The sequence below is a fragment of the Camelus ferus genome, chromosome 20 (assembly GCF_009834535.1).
Source record: "Camelus ferus isolate YT-003-E chromosome 20, BCGSAC_Cfer_1.0, whole genome shotgun sequence".
Taxonomy (NCBI): Eukaryota; Metazoa; Chordata; class Mammalia; order Artiodactyla; family Camelidae; genus Camelus; species Camelus ferus.
Genome location: NC_045715.1, coordinates 23,252,720 through 23,266,907, shown reverse-complemented (window position 1 = coordinate 23,266,907; position 14,188 = coordinate 23,252,720). Strand labels below are relative to the sequence as shown.

At 42.5% G+C, this 14,188-nt stretch overlaps 1 protein-coding gene across 1 annotated transcript in view; it reads right to left on the bottom strand.

Moving 5' to 3' along the window:
- Window positions 1-14,188, bottom strand: part of ANKS1A (ankyrin repeat and sterile alpha motif domain containing 1A) — a 176,518-nt gene that overhangs the window by 92,327 nt on the left and 70,003 nt on the right. Inside the window, 7 exon segments of the mRNA XM_032462880.1 lie at window positions 383-484; window positions 580-681; window positions 968-1,043; window positions 1,811-2,107; window positions 9,276-9,338; window positions 11,208-11,364; window positions 13,158-13,238. Coding sequence (XP_032318771.1) covers window positions 383-484; window positions 580-681; window positions 968-1,043; window positions 1,811-2,107; window positions 9,276-9,338; window positions 11,208-11,364; window positions 13,158-13,238 — 878 coding nt within the window.

The following is a 14,188-nucleotide window of genomic DNA, read 5'->3' as shown; positions in this document are numbered from 1 at the left end:
CTACCAGCCAGATGACACTCAAATATTCACTGTGGGCCAACTATGTTGAAAGCATTAAAGTGTGTGTTAGAAAAAAAGGATTCACTGAGATTTGAATACATCTTGCAATCATCCCATCTACCACACACCCCAGAACAGATCAGAGAACCAACTCTAAAAGTAGAGAATAAAATAAAGTAGGAAAGAAAAGGTCCACAGTCAAGGCCTAAGCTATGCCCAATAAAACTGCATATAGTAGTTGGAAAAAAATGAATTTGAATATAAACTTAAGTACTCCCAGCCCCCTGAAATCATTACTTAAATTAAGATTTTCCATTCTGCCAAAGAAGGTTCAATTCCTTAAGCTGAGAGCCCCTTTGCTGGCAGAGAAGAGTTGACTTACCCTGAGACTTCTGTGATATGGAGTCCATACTGGAGATGAGAGATGGCTGGAGTGTGGGGGTTTTATCTACCTCTTTTGCACTTCTTTTCCCAGTCATGTGATCTACATGGAAAGACAAAAAAAGCTGCACCAAATACAAATGCCTTGGGTCAGCCAGCTTGTCCCCTGGTTGCCCTGGCAGAGAGAGGGACTGATACCTTCAATAAGTGCTGCTATCTGTTGGCTCTTCTGAGAAGGCAGTTCCCGGACAGTGTCTAGGGCAGTCAGTCCACGGTTATCTTTTATGTTGACGTCAATCCCTAGAAAGGCACACCAGGTGGACCAGGTGAGTGAGCATTTTCAAGCTGGCCTCAAAGAGGGTCAAATTCCAGGACACCTCTTGCTCCCAGCAACAGAATCAACATTTTCATTGAAAGCATTTTTATCCAGCTATTCAACAATTTGTACATTTGCAACCAACCAGTAGAGACATACACATATTGAGTTCAAGTGCAGACAGCAAAAATCCCCCTCCAGAGATCCTAGTGGGGGGAAGGATCCCAATCCTGGCATGCTGTGTAGACAAGAGCGCTGCCAACCTCTCACCTGCAGCCAGCAGGATTTGCACCACATCGGTCTTGCCAAACAAAGCAGCCTCATGCAAAGCACTGCCCTTCTCCGTCTGGAAAGCAAACGAGAGCGCAGAGCAGGATGTCATCAGAACAGTGACCCCAGTTTGGCGCAGTTCCACACGACAAACGGGATAGAGACAAGAAAGGACAGGAAAATAAAATAAACCACAGAAAATCCTCTGTCATTTTCTCTTCCACTTTTCTTGTCTGGATTCCAAAACCACAATTGTGGCCCGTACTTGGTCAGGGGTGTTTGATTTGTCACCAGGAATAACTGCACAGTTACTCTTGGAGCCACCTGTTGGTGACACTCCTCAAATTCCACCTTCCTCAGTGGAAGGAATGATGAGAAGAAAAACACAAGGAAAGACACCTTAACTTCAATTGTGGTTTAGTAGATGCAAAGCCTAAGGAATGGTCACCAACCAGAATGGAGAAAGCTACCAACACAGGGAACTGCTAAGTCCCCTGTTGGCAATCTCAAGCTGATGGGGCTCTGGAGGTGCTAACGGTGGAGTGAGAACACACCTAAAGGAAGAGAATGAAAGTATTCTAATCTCAAGAGAGTTCATCAGCACATCTTTTCAAGGTATAATGACCATGTCTGACCCTTGAAAAGAAACAAAAAATAACAGACTCACTTGAGGAGGTCCTTTATCTCTAAAGTCTCACACTACAATGAGTCAGCGAATGGAAGCATCTGACACGTGACGTGCGCCGATGTGCTAAACAGGCACACAGCCCAGCTGCATGGCACTTGTGCCTTTTCCACAATGACTGAGCCCCTTGGGCCTGGCTGGTACATCTGCCCCGCTACCTGGTAGTTGCTATCCATGCCGGCATCCAGGAGGACCTGGACCACAGCTCTGTGGCCGTTCCTCGCTGCCAAGTGCAGAGGGGTGTGCTTCTTAGTGTTGCAGCTCAAGAGGTTGGGGTGCGCGTTGAGGAGCATCTTCACCACCTCCAGTCGCCCGTAGAGCGCGGCCAGGTCCAGGGGTGTCTCGAATTTGTTGTTGCGCATGGTGGGGTCAGTGAGCTCCTCTAAGAGGACCTTTACCACCTCCGTGTGGCCGTACTGTGCTGCACAATGCAGGGCCGTCTCGTTGTCATTGTTCTAAAGAGTTAACAGGCGGGTGACATCAGAAAGGTGACTAGCAGACAGGTGGATGACTGGGACAATCACACGTAAAACCACTGAAATTTAAATGAGAAAAATAGCAGCAATACTTGGGGACTAATAGAACTAAGTCAGAATCCAGTCAGATTCTCCTGCAAACAAGCCCGACTGCCCCAATTACCCTCATCTTGCCCCAGGTACCGCAAGAGGGGAGCAGTCATCTCCTCAGCATTCGCGGTCTCCTCTGTGCCGTGAAGCAGTGTCTCCAGACCACAAGGAGAGCTGACCAGGGAACATGGCGGGCCTCAGGTGGAAGCCCTGGCACAGTGGATGCCCATAACATCACTGCCATTGATTCATTTTAAACTTCAACTGGTTTTACAATTTCTATTCAGCCAACCCTGTGGTTCTGATTCTGGATTTGTTGACCATCCACTGCCTCACACAGAAGCTTTTTTGAAAGAGTTTGTCATCTGCGTAGCTTCTTGCATGCAAATCAATCAGCCAACAATGAAAGCTAACAGCAGAGCATCAAAAATCACTCTCAACACATCAGCTAACAGCCATTTCCAGGGGACAGAAGCACTTGAGCTCAGTCACAGGAACACGGGACCCTGATGCTGCCCTGAGCCTACTCCAGGAGCCCGTACCAATCAACCCATGCAGCATCTACAGCTATGCAGGGAAGTGTTTCTTAGGTAAGAAAGATACAATCAGACACCAGAAAGTTGGAATGTTTCATTTGTGTGAGAGGTGCAAAATATTCAAAATTGTAACAATGCCATTAATTCAAATTCACGAACTCATGGTCCTCTAACGCCAATTTTGTTTCAAATTAAAGGTAGCACCTGTGATAAAACAGAAATTTGTGCTTTCTCAATCAGAAGCAAAATGTTAATTCTGCCTTTTACTACTACTGACAAAGTGTAACTAGAGAAGGAATAAAGTAATTTCCATGATCTCTCTCTTTTTTTAGAGGCACTATCAAAAAGGATGATTCTCCCACAAGATTTTGAGATTCCTGAATTTATCCAGGAGGCTTCTGCCACTCTGGGAAAACAAAGTTTCTGAGGATGTGTGTCCTTCAGGTCAATATTGTGCACCTTTCAGTGGTCAAAAGGTAAAAATTAAATGTTTCCCCAATTCCTTTAATTCTATTAATGACATTAAAAGTAACAGACTAGGAGTTACAAACATGCATGCAATTCCATCTGCTTTTGATCTGGCATTTGACTGCATCATTTTTTCCAGCTACATCAAGTGTATCAGAAAAAGAGCCAGAGCAACTGGGAACAAGGCCGCAAGAGGCCAGAATGATAGCAAAGGAAAAACTGTAAATGAAACAAGGACAGAAAGGGTGGTAGCAGGAGCCACATGCAAAGATAAATGCACACAGATAAACAGAGGAAGCAGCACTGAGCTCTAACACAGCTCAAAGCGAGCAGCTGCTGAGAAAGTGCAGACAGACTTTCCTGGCCACAGAACACAATGGGTTAGCAATGGCCATCTGTGACCCAACTGGGCCCAAGGGACGGATTCCTGTCAACCCGAAAGTCTGGAGGGAAGGAGAAATGCTGGGCAGGAAGTAAATCCTTGGGATTCCCTGTGCCAAACAAACCATTCAGGCCATTCATGTGCCCATTTCCTATTAAGCTATGGCTTGAAAATACTCAGAGCTGTTCACTTCACTTTCTCATGAAAAGAAAAGACAGCTACAGCAATGAAGACTCACAGGACCCTCCTGCAGAGATATCCAGGGGCAGAGGTGCAACTCCAAGAAGTTATAGAGGCTTCTCAGGGTTCTACCTCTCAAGATCAGCACAAAAGTAAGTGCCAAGAAGGTCAGCTTATTCCTATTAAAATTCCAATCCCAAAAAACTTTTACTCTGAAGCAAATACTGCTGTCTCTTTTACATCCAAGTTGTCTCCCAATAACCATGATAATCTGTAAAAAGCCTCTCATTAGGGCCTGAAGAACTGTAAAATTCTACACTATCCAGCAAGGGGGAAAAGTCTTCTCTGGTTTTTCACCAGAACCAAAGCAGCTACCACAAAGCTGCCTTGGGAAAGGCATGGTCTTCATTACTACCAGGCAAACTGCCTGCCTATGTTAAAAATGGCCCCACCATGTCTCTGCAGTTCATACTCACAGTGTAGGAAGCATCTTATTTATGTTTCAGTCTTGCCAGACATGGTCTGGGAACTATAATACTCTTGAGTTTGTGTTTGTGGTGAACACATCTCTCAATGATTGAACACAGGCCATCTCAGTGAGCTCTTACTACTGTTTTCCCTTTGAGCCTGAGAACTATCAGGGCAAGAAGTCACTAAGTGTTGGACTCATGGACCCACAAGAAAGGGAGGGATTCCAGGGCAGGCACAGACTCCCGACCACCTGGAATCCTTCTTTTTCACATCTTTTAAATCACACACACCATGGGTGCTCACAACACCTCAAGAGTACCCAGAATCCTATTACTATGAACCTGGACTAAGGAAGGGGACTGAGGTGAAATACCCCAATTTTCCCCCAAAGTCTTTGCACAAACTCTCCATTCCTGCTCATCCTGAGACCCACTTTGATTTTTTTCCTTGCTATGGTCACTAGTTCTAAGGGGAAAAAAAAAAAATCCCTATACCCTTTACATCTGGAGACCCCCAGTATTTATGCATTTTATAGACATACACAAACACAAACTACAAGCAGCAGAAAACCATCTAGAAACATTTCTATGGCCTTTGTCCCCTTGAACTATTCAAAACCATCACCTCCCAGTGCTTAGATTATAGCCCAGCTGCACTCTTGTCCAATGTTGACAGATATCTAAGTTACACACACTGGAGCTACAGCTTTCTGTAGCAACGATGGTATAGGCTCTAGAAATACACCAAAATTAGAACAAAAGGACAACGTAGGCCTACTGAGATTTAGAAGACATGGGGAAAACATGAGAACTGAGTCCATCATGTGGAAGAAGAGTTAGACTTATTCTATAAAGCTCTGAAGGCAGAACTCTGACCAACAGATGGAACGTTTAGGAAGACAGATGCCAACCAAACATAAGAAACCAAAAATCAGTGGAATCTAAAAAGAGGCTGCCAAGCAGTAATTCTATTTGTTACTAGGAGAAACAAACAAACAAATAAAATAAAGGGTAGATGGCTTGCTTTTCAAGTGAGAAAAGAGGAATTCTGCTTTGGTGGAAAGTTAGCCTAGATCAGTGGTTCTCAAACCAGCTTTGTTCTGGAATTACCTGGGAACTTAAAAGTAACTGAGTCCCACTCCAGACCTGCCAAGGTAGCACCTCAGAGGATAAAGCTCAGGCAAACCGGTATTAAAGTTACCAACCTAGCAGGCACCAATTTAATCAAGCAATCATTCATCATCATTAAGAATGAAATAAACTGACATCATGTGCCTTGTAATACGATGCACTAAAAGAAGGACAGAACATCATGTTTGTAGCATTAATGCCAAAAATACGTAACCTGAACCTAATCATGAGGAACTATCAGACAAACTCAAAAAGAGGGACAGTCTGAAAACAACTGGCCTATGCGCTTCAAAAATAGCAATGTCATGAACAACTAAGAAAGGCTCCAGACTAGGCATGACTATGAACCAAGTCCTGGACCAGAAAAAGAAACTGCTCTAAAGGACACTGTTGAGACAACAGGCGAAATCTGAACATGGATTCTACATAACAGTATGGTACCAATGTTGAATTTTCTGAATTTGATCATTGTATTGTGGTTATGCCAAGTGAATGTCCTTGCTGAAGTATCTGGGGTTAAAGAGTCATGATGTCCATGACTTAATCTCAAATAGTTTATCATCGACTACAACAATAATTACATATATATAACAGAGAGAGAGAAAGGGAGAGGGATGGTGTGAGTGTCCTCAATGTGATGAAAGGGGAACAGGTGATGAGTCTAGGAGAACAGTACACTGCAGTTCATTGCATTGTTCCTGCCACTTTTTGTAAGTTGGAAATTTTTTCAAAATAAAAAGTGTTATCAAAGCTTGCTGGGTTAAAAATAGATTAAAAAAACAAAATTCTTCTGTACAGCACAAAGAACTATATTCAATACCTTGTAATAGCCTTTAATGAAAAAGAATACGAAAACGAATATATGTATACATATATGCATGACTGGGACATTACACTGTACACCAGAAATTGACATATTGTAACTGACTATACTTTAATAAAATTAAAAAAAAAAAGAACTCCTAAATAAATGGGGCGGGGGGGGGGGAGCTTTCTGGGTTATTCCCATGCAATCAGACAAGCTGACCAGTATGTGGAGACAACTGGTCTAGACAGTTTCCAAGTCTCTTCTAGATCTAAAACTGTAGATTATTTTTAAGTGTACAGAAAAGTAGATATATCATAAAACTGATTCGACTACTGCTCATCTTATGATATTCAGACTACGATAAAATTGTTTTAAAAGGGGGTAAATAAACAATCTTAGTAGTTCCACCTTATCTAAGGATGACTTACATTTGGACTGGTTTATGCTGACTTGCTAAAACAGGAAAGGCTCCAAATGTTGAAGAAGATAAAACCTCACGAAAACTATCTCTGCTCCCAGGAAAGGCATCTGAACTTCTTAATTTCTACAGGTGCCTGACAGGACTTAGCAAACACAAGCACTTTAGCACAAACAATTCCTAGACACGCCAGGTCAATAAAAATCCCTGAGTCAGCATAGAACCCAGGGAGGTTAGAATTGAATCAGCCCAAGAAGACGTTGCATTCTTGGCACAACCCAAACAGCTTTATCCTTTAATGGAGTTCACATAATTTGGCCTTTGAGGGCGTGGTGGGCAGGTTGGAGGCAAAGGATAGTAGAGTCGGCTCTCCGAATCCATGGGTTCTGCCCCTGGAGAGTCAACCAACTGTGGATCAAAAATATTGGGGGGAAAAATCCAGAAAGTTCCAAAAAGCAAAACATAAATTTGCCACGTGGCAACTATTTACATAGCATGTATATTGTACTAGGTATTATAAATAATCTGAAGATGATTTAAGGTATAAGACAGAATGTAAGTAGGTTATATGCAAATACTATACCATTTTATACAAGGGATTTGAGTGTGCTATCCACAGGGGTCCTAGAACCAATACTCTCACGAATACTGAGGGAAGACTCTGAAGTACGTCCATACTCCATTTAGGCTAAACTTCTTCTTTGTGTGCAAAATCAAGGGACAGGAAAATGTGCTTTTAAGAACCAAAGTCTTACCCTTTAATCAGAGCTCTATAAGCTAATTAAACTAACCACCAAGTGGGAAAATGATCACTTCAAGGTGCCTCCTCACAAAACAAAACTCTGAAGAGACTAGTCAAACAATGTTGCATTAAGTTTCACCCACCAGTAACAAAGATCAAATTCCAGAATGCCCTTTCAGAAATACCACATGGTATATACCTTTTAAAATTAGGACCTCAAATATTACTAGACATTTTTACTTCCTGTACATTATCTTATTTGAACTCCAAAACAATCCAGCAAGGTAAATGGGATACCCCATTTTACAGAAGAGGAAACTGAGGCTCAGAGAAATTAAGTAACTTGTTCAAGTCAACACCAGTAAGTGGCAGCACAGAATCCAAACTTGCGTCTGTCTCGGAAGACCTTGACCTGTGAGTTTTCCACTCTGCCACACAGCTCCCCGAAAGAGAAGATAGAATATCTTCCTATTTTGAAGATTAGAAAACAGAAGTCAAAGAGTGAGCCAAAAACAAAAGCTAACCTGTTCCACCACCCCAGATCAAACTGATTCTCCATCACTGGGGCTCAACAGTTGAAGGAAATCTCCCATAGAGCCTGCCAAGGTCCAGCCCATAGGAGCTTCATTTGCTAAATCAGTGTTTCTCAAAGAAAAACATGGAGTATCTGCCTTGCATTTGCAACATGCAGAAGGACCTTATGTTTCCCTTCCCAGTGGATGCTGTATTTAGGGCAAGTGAAAGGTAGCTGATGTGAATAATGCAGTGACTGTTGCCAAACTCCAGACTGTTGCCAAAAAGTAAACCTCATCTGAATGAAAACCTGAGTCAAAAACAGCAGGTGAAGGGTGGGAAGGGATAGACTGGGAGTTCAAAATTTGTAGATACTGACATGCATATGTAGAATAGATAAACAAGATTATACTGTATAGCACAGGGAAATATACACAAGATCTTGTGGTAGCTCACAGCGAAAAAAAAATGTGACAATGAATACACGTCTGTTTCTGTATAACTGAAAAATTGAGCTCTATACTGGAATTTGACACAACATTGTAAAATGACTATAACTCAATAAATGTTTTGGTTAAAAAAAAAAAAACAACAAAACAGCAGGTAAAAGCACAGAGGACAGAGGCTAACACCACCGCCCAACCCATGAGCTCTGACCCTGGAGGTGGGAAAGGCCCGAGGCAGCCAGCTGGGTAGTCATCCCCAGGCCTATCAGCTTCACTGGGAGGGAGACTCAAGGAAAGTGCCCTGCTTGGCCCTGCAACTTCATTTCCCATTTCTGACCCCTCCAAGGGCCAAGAGTGACCAAGCAGCGAGAGAAGCTAAGGGCTGGGGAGAAGGGATGAGGCTTTAAAGCCCCAGGCACAAACTCAAGGAAATGAGAGGGGAGCAGCACCAGCAGCTTTGAAGAATAAAATGGAATCACCCATGCCCTTCTCCCACACCTCCACCACAGGCAGTTTCACATCATAAGAAATACAGAAAGCAAACTAAAAAAGAGTCTTTTTATTCTAAGAAGTACAATTTAATCATTTTCTGCGCTTTTAAAAAGTAGGCTAACTTGCGTGACATTTTTTAAATCTAAATGATTTCAGAAATCGTAATAATAAATTATGCATATAATATGGTCCCTTCTCTTTCCCCACTTCTGCCACTTTTAAGCTTTTCAGACATTTCAGGAAAAGCATCTAACCTCTTCAGTTTTGGTATGGGTTTTAAAAACAAAAACAAACCCACTGAAGCGGCATTTTCCCGTTCCCAGGCAAGCCAAAAGCAGATGGGCTGAAGCAGACAACAGTCAGGAAGATGAAGAGGAGCCTGAATGGGTAAGAGTAGAAGCCAGAGAGGACTGAAGAGAAAGTGCAGCTTGGAGAAATAATGCAGAGAAATCCTGGCAGCAAAGTACACACCTTGGCATTGATATAAGGGTCAAAGGGGCCGTACTTTTTGAGTTCTTTGATCTCAAGAGCATTCTATAAAAAGGAGAGGAAAAGAAAATGTGATGGTAAAATGGATGAAATATATCAAAGCAATGCACAGCCCCGAGAGGGCCCAACACTAGAGCAACTTGGATCTGCCCTCGGGGTGCCTCAAGGAGAAGTTAATGGGGAAGACAACCTCCAGGGCACAGCGCTCATCACCCACTCTGATCCAAGCATCCAACTGGAACAACATTAACGGTTTTTAATAAATCAATGTAGTGCTTGTGACCACTGCCTAGACCCATCAGGTTCTTCAGGCTACTGCAGACGTCTTGCCCAGCCCCTGCCCCACCCACCTCCTACCTGCCTGACAGATACTCAAAGCACGGGGCTGCTGTCCCACCTATCAACAGATACTCCAGGCAGGAGGTGATTGTGAGCAGGACAAGCTAGCATATTCAAGCGGCTCAAAAATCCAAGCAGCTGTGTTCCAAGGCAAAAGTGAGCAAAGACAGGATTAGAAATGGTGGCTGAAATTTTCTTAAATGAAATGGACTTTAATGGGTGGCTAGATTTTAACATTGAGGAATATTAGTTAAAAGCAAACTTCTTAAAAAATTTCCTCTAGATAAGAGAAATTACCATCACTTTAGCCAGGAGGAGTAAAATGCATTTAGATTCTAAAGAAGCAATTCCAAAGAGACCAATTTTCATTCCTAATGTTATAAAACAAACATCCTCATTGACGATCTTAAGCGTCTGTTGCTCAGCTATCCAGAAAGTATAGCCTGAAAGGGGGAGGGGAAGCCGATTAACAGCTATACATACAATCTCCAAACTGAGAGAGCTGGGAGCACTGCTTTAACTTCCTCACACCTCTCAGTGAAGCTGCCCTACTCTGCATCCAAATCCTGCTCTTTAACAGCTCACTGAGAACGCACATGGTCTTGCTGACGGATGGGCTCACAAGAGTGGTTTCCTATTTTTTGAGGAATAACCCTGATCAAATCCTACAGGTAATTTTAAAAGCTCCTCTCAGCAAAGTCATTAGGAAAACAATCTGAGGCTTATGGAGAAAGGCCAGCATCTCTCTCATTCAAGCAACTAAGGAAAGCACCTACTTCAGTTCAGAGCAGAGAGGAAAGCAGAACGGCCTGTCACACAGGGAATGCCCATCTCCTCTCAAATGGACCCTCTCAGATCCAAACTACAGGGAGCTGTATTTCATGAGAGGCTTGACTAGAAATTACATAATTCAAATACAACTTTTCCAAAGGAATAAATACAAAGAAGAAGAGGTACAGTCTCAGAGTACCTAAATCAATGGCCACTGTAAGGATTTTTTGCTCAGATGCTGCCTTTTTAAAGAATTCCCTCTGCTTTGCCAAAGCATGGTCGCTCTCAAATTCACATTAGAGGACACCATGGAAATGGTCTTCATTCTGTCAATCACATCCAACCTCCACGTCTGTTTTTGTGAGCTCATTTATCAGCAATAGCATGAGTACTTCCACTTTCACAAGTTCTGACGTACGTAAAACCAGAGTATAGTTCACTCAGCACTGACACACACTGGGAGTATTTCTGTTTACCAGCTAAAGCTGCACTGTAACGTTGATGGCATAAGCCCACCAGTTTCACATGAACTCTAGGCAATTTGGCAGAATTTGTGTTATTTCAAATTTTGCATGAGGTGAGGATTTATAACTTTATCTGCACGATTCAAATGCATATAAAATGCACGCTTCATGGTTTAAGGTTTCCCTGATGCACTGAAAGCAGTAGTGCTGAGAAGAGAGGAATCACTCTAGGCCACAGAAGAACTGGTTCCCTGAGATCTAAGCTACGGGACTGAGGCGGTGATGGGGCTGCCAAGGCCTGGCTGTAGCTGAAAGGAAGAAAGCCTCCCTTCCTTCTGACCTGTTCATTGACTTTGGTGTGTGAGGGCCCTTGATGGATAAGCAACCGCACTATCTGGGCATCTCCTTTCCAGGCTGCCAAGTGCAGAGGGTAACAGCCTTTAGAATCAGCCACGTTGGTCAGCGCGTCGTTCCTCAGAAGAACCTCGACCACATCCCTAGAAGGCAAAAATCAATCATGACTTTGCAGAACTCAAAAGTCTTGCCTACTAACAGCTCTTTACGTGTGAATGGCACAAAGCCCTTCCACAGGGCTCATCTCACCTGGCTCACCTATCTCTACCTGAGCTCATCACCCAATCTTCCTTTTATCCCATGAACTACTTGTACAGCTGCAGAGACACGGCTGAGCCATCTTGAGCCTCACAACACTGACTCATCACTTCCCAGTTTATCTAGGTTTTCTAGATAATCCACCTATTTTCCATTATTTTGAAACTGTCTGGTCCCCTTGACTAAACCTTGCAATGTTTCCTTGTTTGTGATGCTGAAACAGCACTGGGGATAGAATTTACATAAAGGTAGTCATGCAAAACAAATATCATTATTCACCACATTATTCAGAGCATCTAGTGATGTGCGAGCTGGAAGCGGACAAGCAGAACAGAATTAAGGTTGTTGCAAACATAAGCCAGACACATATGGTATCACTTGATACATTCAGAAAGAAGGACTTGGCTTTCTTCTTGGTGACACCACTAATTAAGCATATACAAATGTATAATTATCCCCACGCATGTGAGGTCAAAGAAAATTCCCAATGTAAATAAAAATAGCATCTGGAGATGAACTTGGCTAACAAGCTATAGTCATTTAAGTCTGAGATTCACTGTAATTCAGGTTACCCCACTATTTAAGGGGGGTAGTCTCTACAGATTTTTTGTTAGCTTTGTCTAAGATGGTTATAGAAAAGACCACATTGCAGAAAATGATCACATCCAGTATATCTTAGGGAAGTTTAAAGTAGAAGGAAACAGCCATCACTTCTTTCTGGCACATCGGAGTCAATCAGGTTGGGTCAAATATTGGACAAGTGTACAGGACACCCCAAGGTAGTGAGGGCCCTGCTCCCTGCTCAGAAAAATCTAAGTGGTTCCAATCATCTTTCTTCATAAAAACTAAACTTCTACTGCTTATCTCCTTTATTATTATGCCTCAAACCCTCCTTAACACCCTCTATTCTGTTACACTCTGGTTCCCATCCTTCACTGGCAAATCCACCCACTGCACTCCATGGCTCTGCCTGCTTCTCTGAGCCGTCACAGTCTCCCTCACTTGAAGGGCAGCGCCCTCATTTGAAAGGCAGCACCCTCACTGGGCTGCCGAATCCTTTAAACCTGCGTCTTCTCTCAACCCTCCGCCAAAGCACACCTTCTCCAGAAAACTTTCCCTGCAAATCCCACCCAAATCCTAAAAATCTCTCTGTGCTTAAGAGAATTAGATAGGCCATATGATTTATATATTTTTCCCCTTATAATGGTTCTTGTGGTTTACAAGGTTAATTTTATGAGGAAAGAGTGGCAAATAGAAATAAATAGCTACTTTAACAGAAAGAAAGTTTCTCATGACTGCTCGATCCAATTTCAGTTTATAAAGGGCCTGGTTACCTACTAGATTATCCAGCCCCTTTACAATCTGGCCACCCCAAATATGATCTTCATATTCAGATCACTGCATGGCACTGCCCCACTTCAGAGGGGAGAAGAACAAGCAAAAGAAAAGGTAAAACTTAACCTTTGGTTAAAGGTTTTTTGCGGCTGGGGTGGGGAAGGACATTTAAATTATACACTAAAGAGAAACTCAAGCATTCTGGATAGACTAAGTTTATTTTTTCTCTGTTCTTCAGCATCCCTGCTTAGTATACCTTTACAAGAAGCAAAAAAAAAAAAAAGGCAACCCAAAGGCCTGGGTTCTGAAGAGTGGGGCAGGAATGTAGCACATTAATACTTACTTATGGCCATTCAAAGCAGCATGGTGCAGAGGTGTATACCCAGTACTGTCAACACAGTTCACATTTGGCCCTCTCCAGATGCTATAGAGAAAAAAAAAATACTGAAGTCACAAACCAAATTTTGAGACAGCCAGCTACTTGGAAAAGAATTCTGTGTGGTGTTTAAGCAAACTGGTTACTTCCACATGTCTCCTGCTAAAGGACAGCAGCTATTCACTACAGAAATGCACAGCACTGTGGGCACACAATGGTTTGCTGAACAAGGAGTCAAGTGTCAAGACATTATCATTTCATAGCTTGTTTTTCTGCACCCTTCTCCTCACTGGTAACTGCATTATTCATTCAGTCTGAGACTCATGCTTCTGAATACTTCTAGGACTGTAAGGTCAGCTCACTGAAAGGTCATCAAAAATAACACTGAACCAAACCACTCAGCCAATTATATATACTGAGCATCCACTTCTAATGCTGGTGACCGAAGGCTTAAGAGAAACCTCAACATAGACCAGATAACCAGGGCGATTCAACTAGGATCAAAGAACCCACATTCATAAAAGCACCAGGATACAGGTGTTAAGATGCAAGAAACAATTTTGTTTTTCCTTTGTGAATATGTCTTATCATTAAGAAAAGAATAACAACAGAATCTATCATTTGAGTGCCTTACTCGAAGCAGAAACACCATACTAGGAACACTGAAATGTCAACTCATTTAATCCTCAAAGCCTTAATTCTGATTTCTGTATCATACCTTACTACACTGGCCAGAGCTTCTAAGATCAGTAGTAGAGCCAGCCTTGTTTTGTCCTTGCTTTGATGAGAATGACTCAAATGTTGCTGGCAGTCTGAGGCAGACACTCTGTAATATTTATTTTAAAACGTATTAGAAATACTGTTTAAATACATTTTTTGCATTTATGGATAAAATCATAGTTTTCCATACCAAACCTACTAAATGTTACCAATAGCTTCCTTAACATTGAGCCATTCTTTCATTCCTGGAATAAGCCTTATCTCCCCATTATCCACTA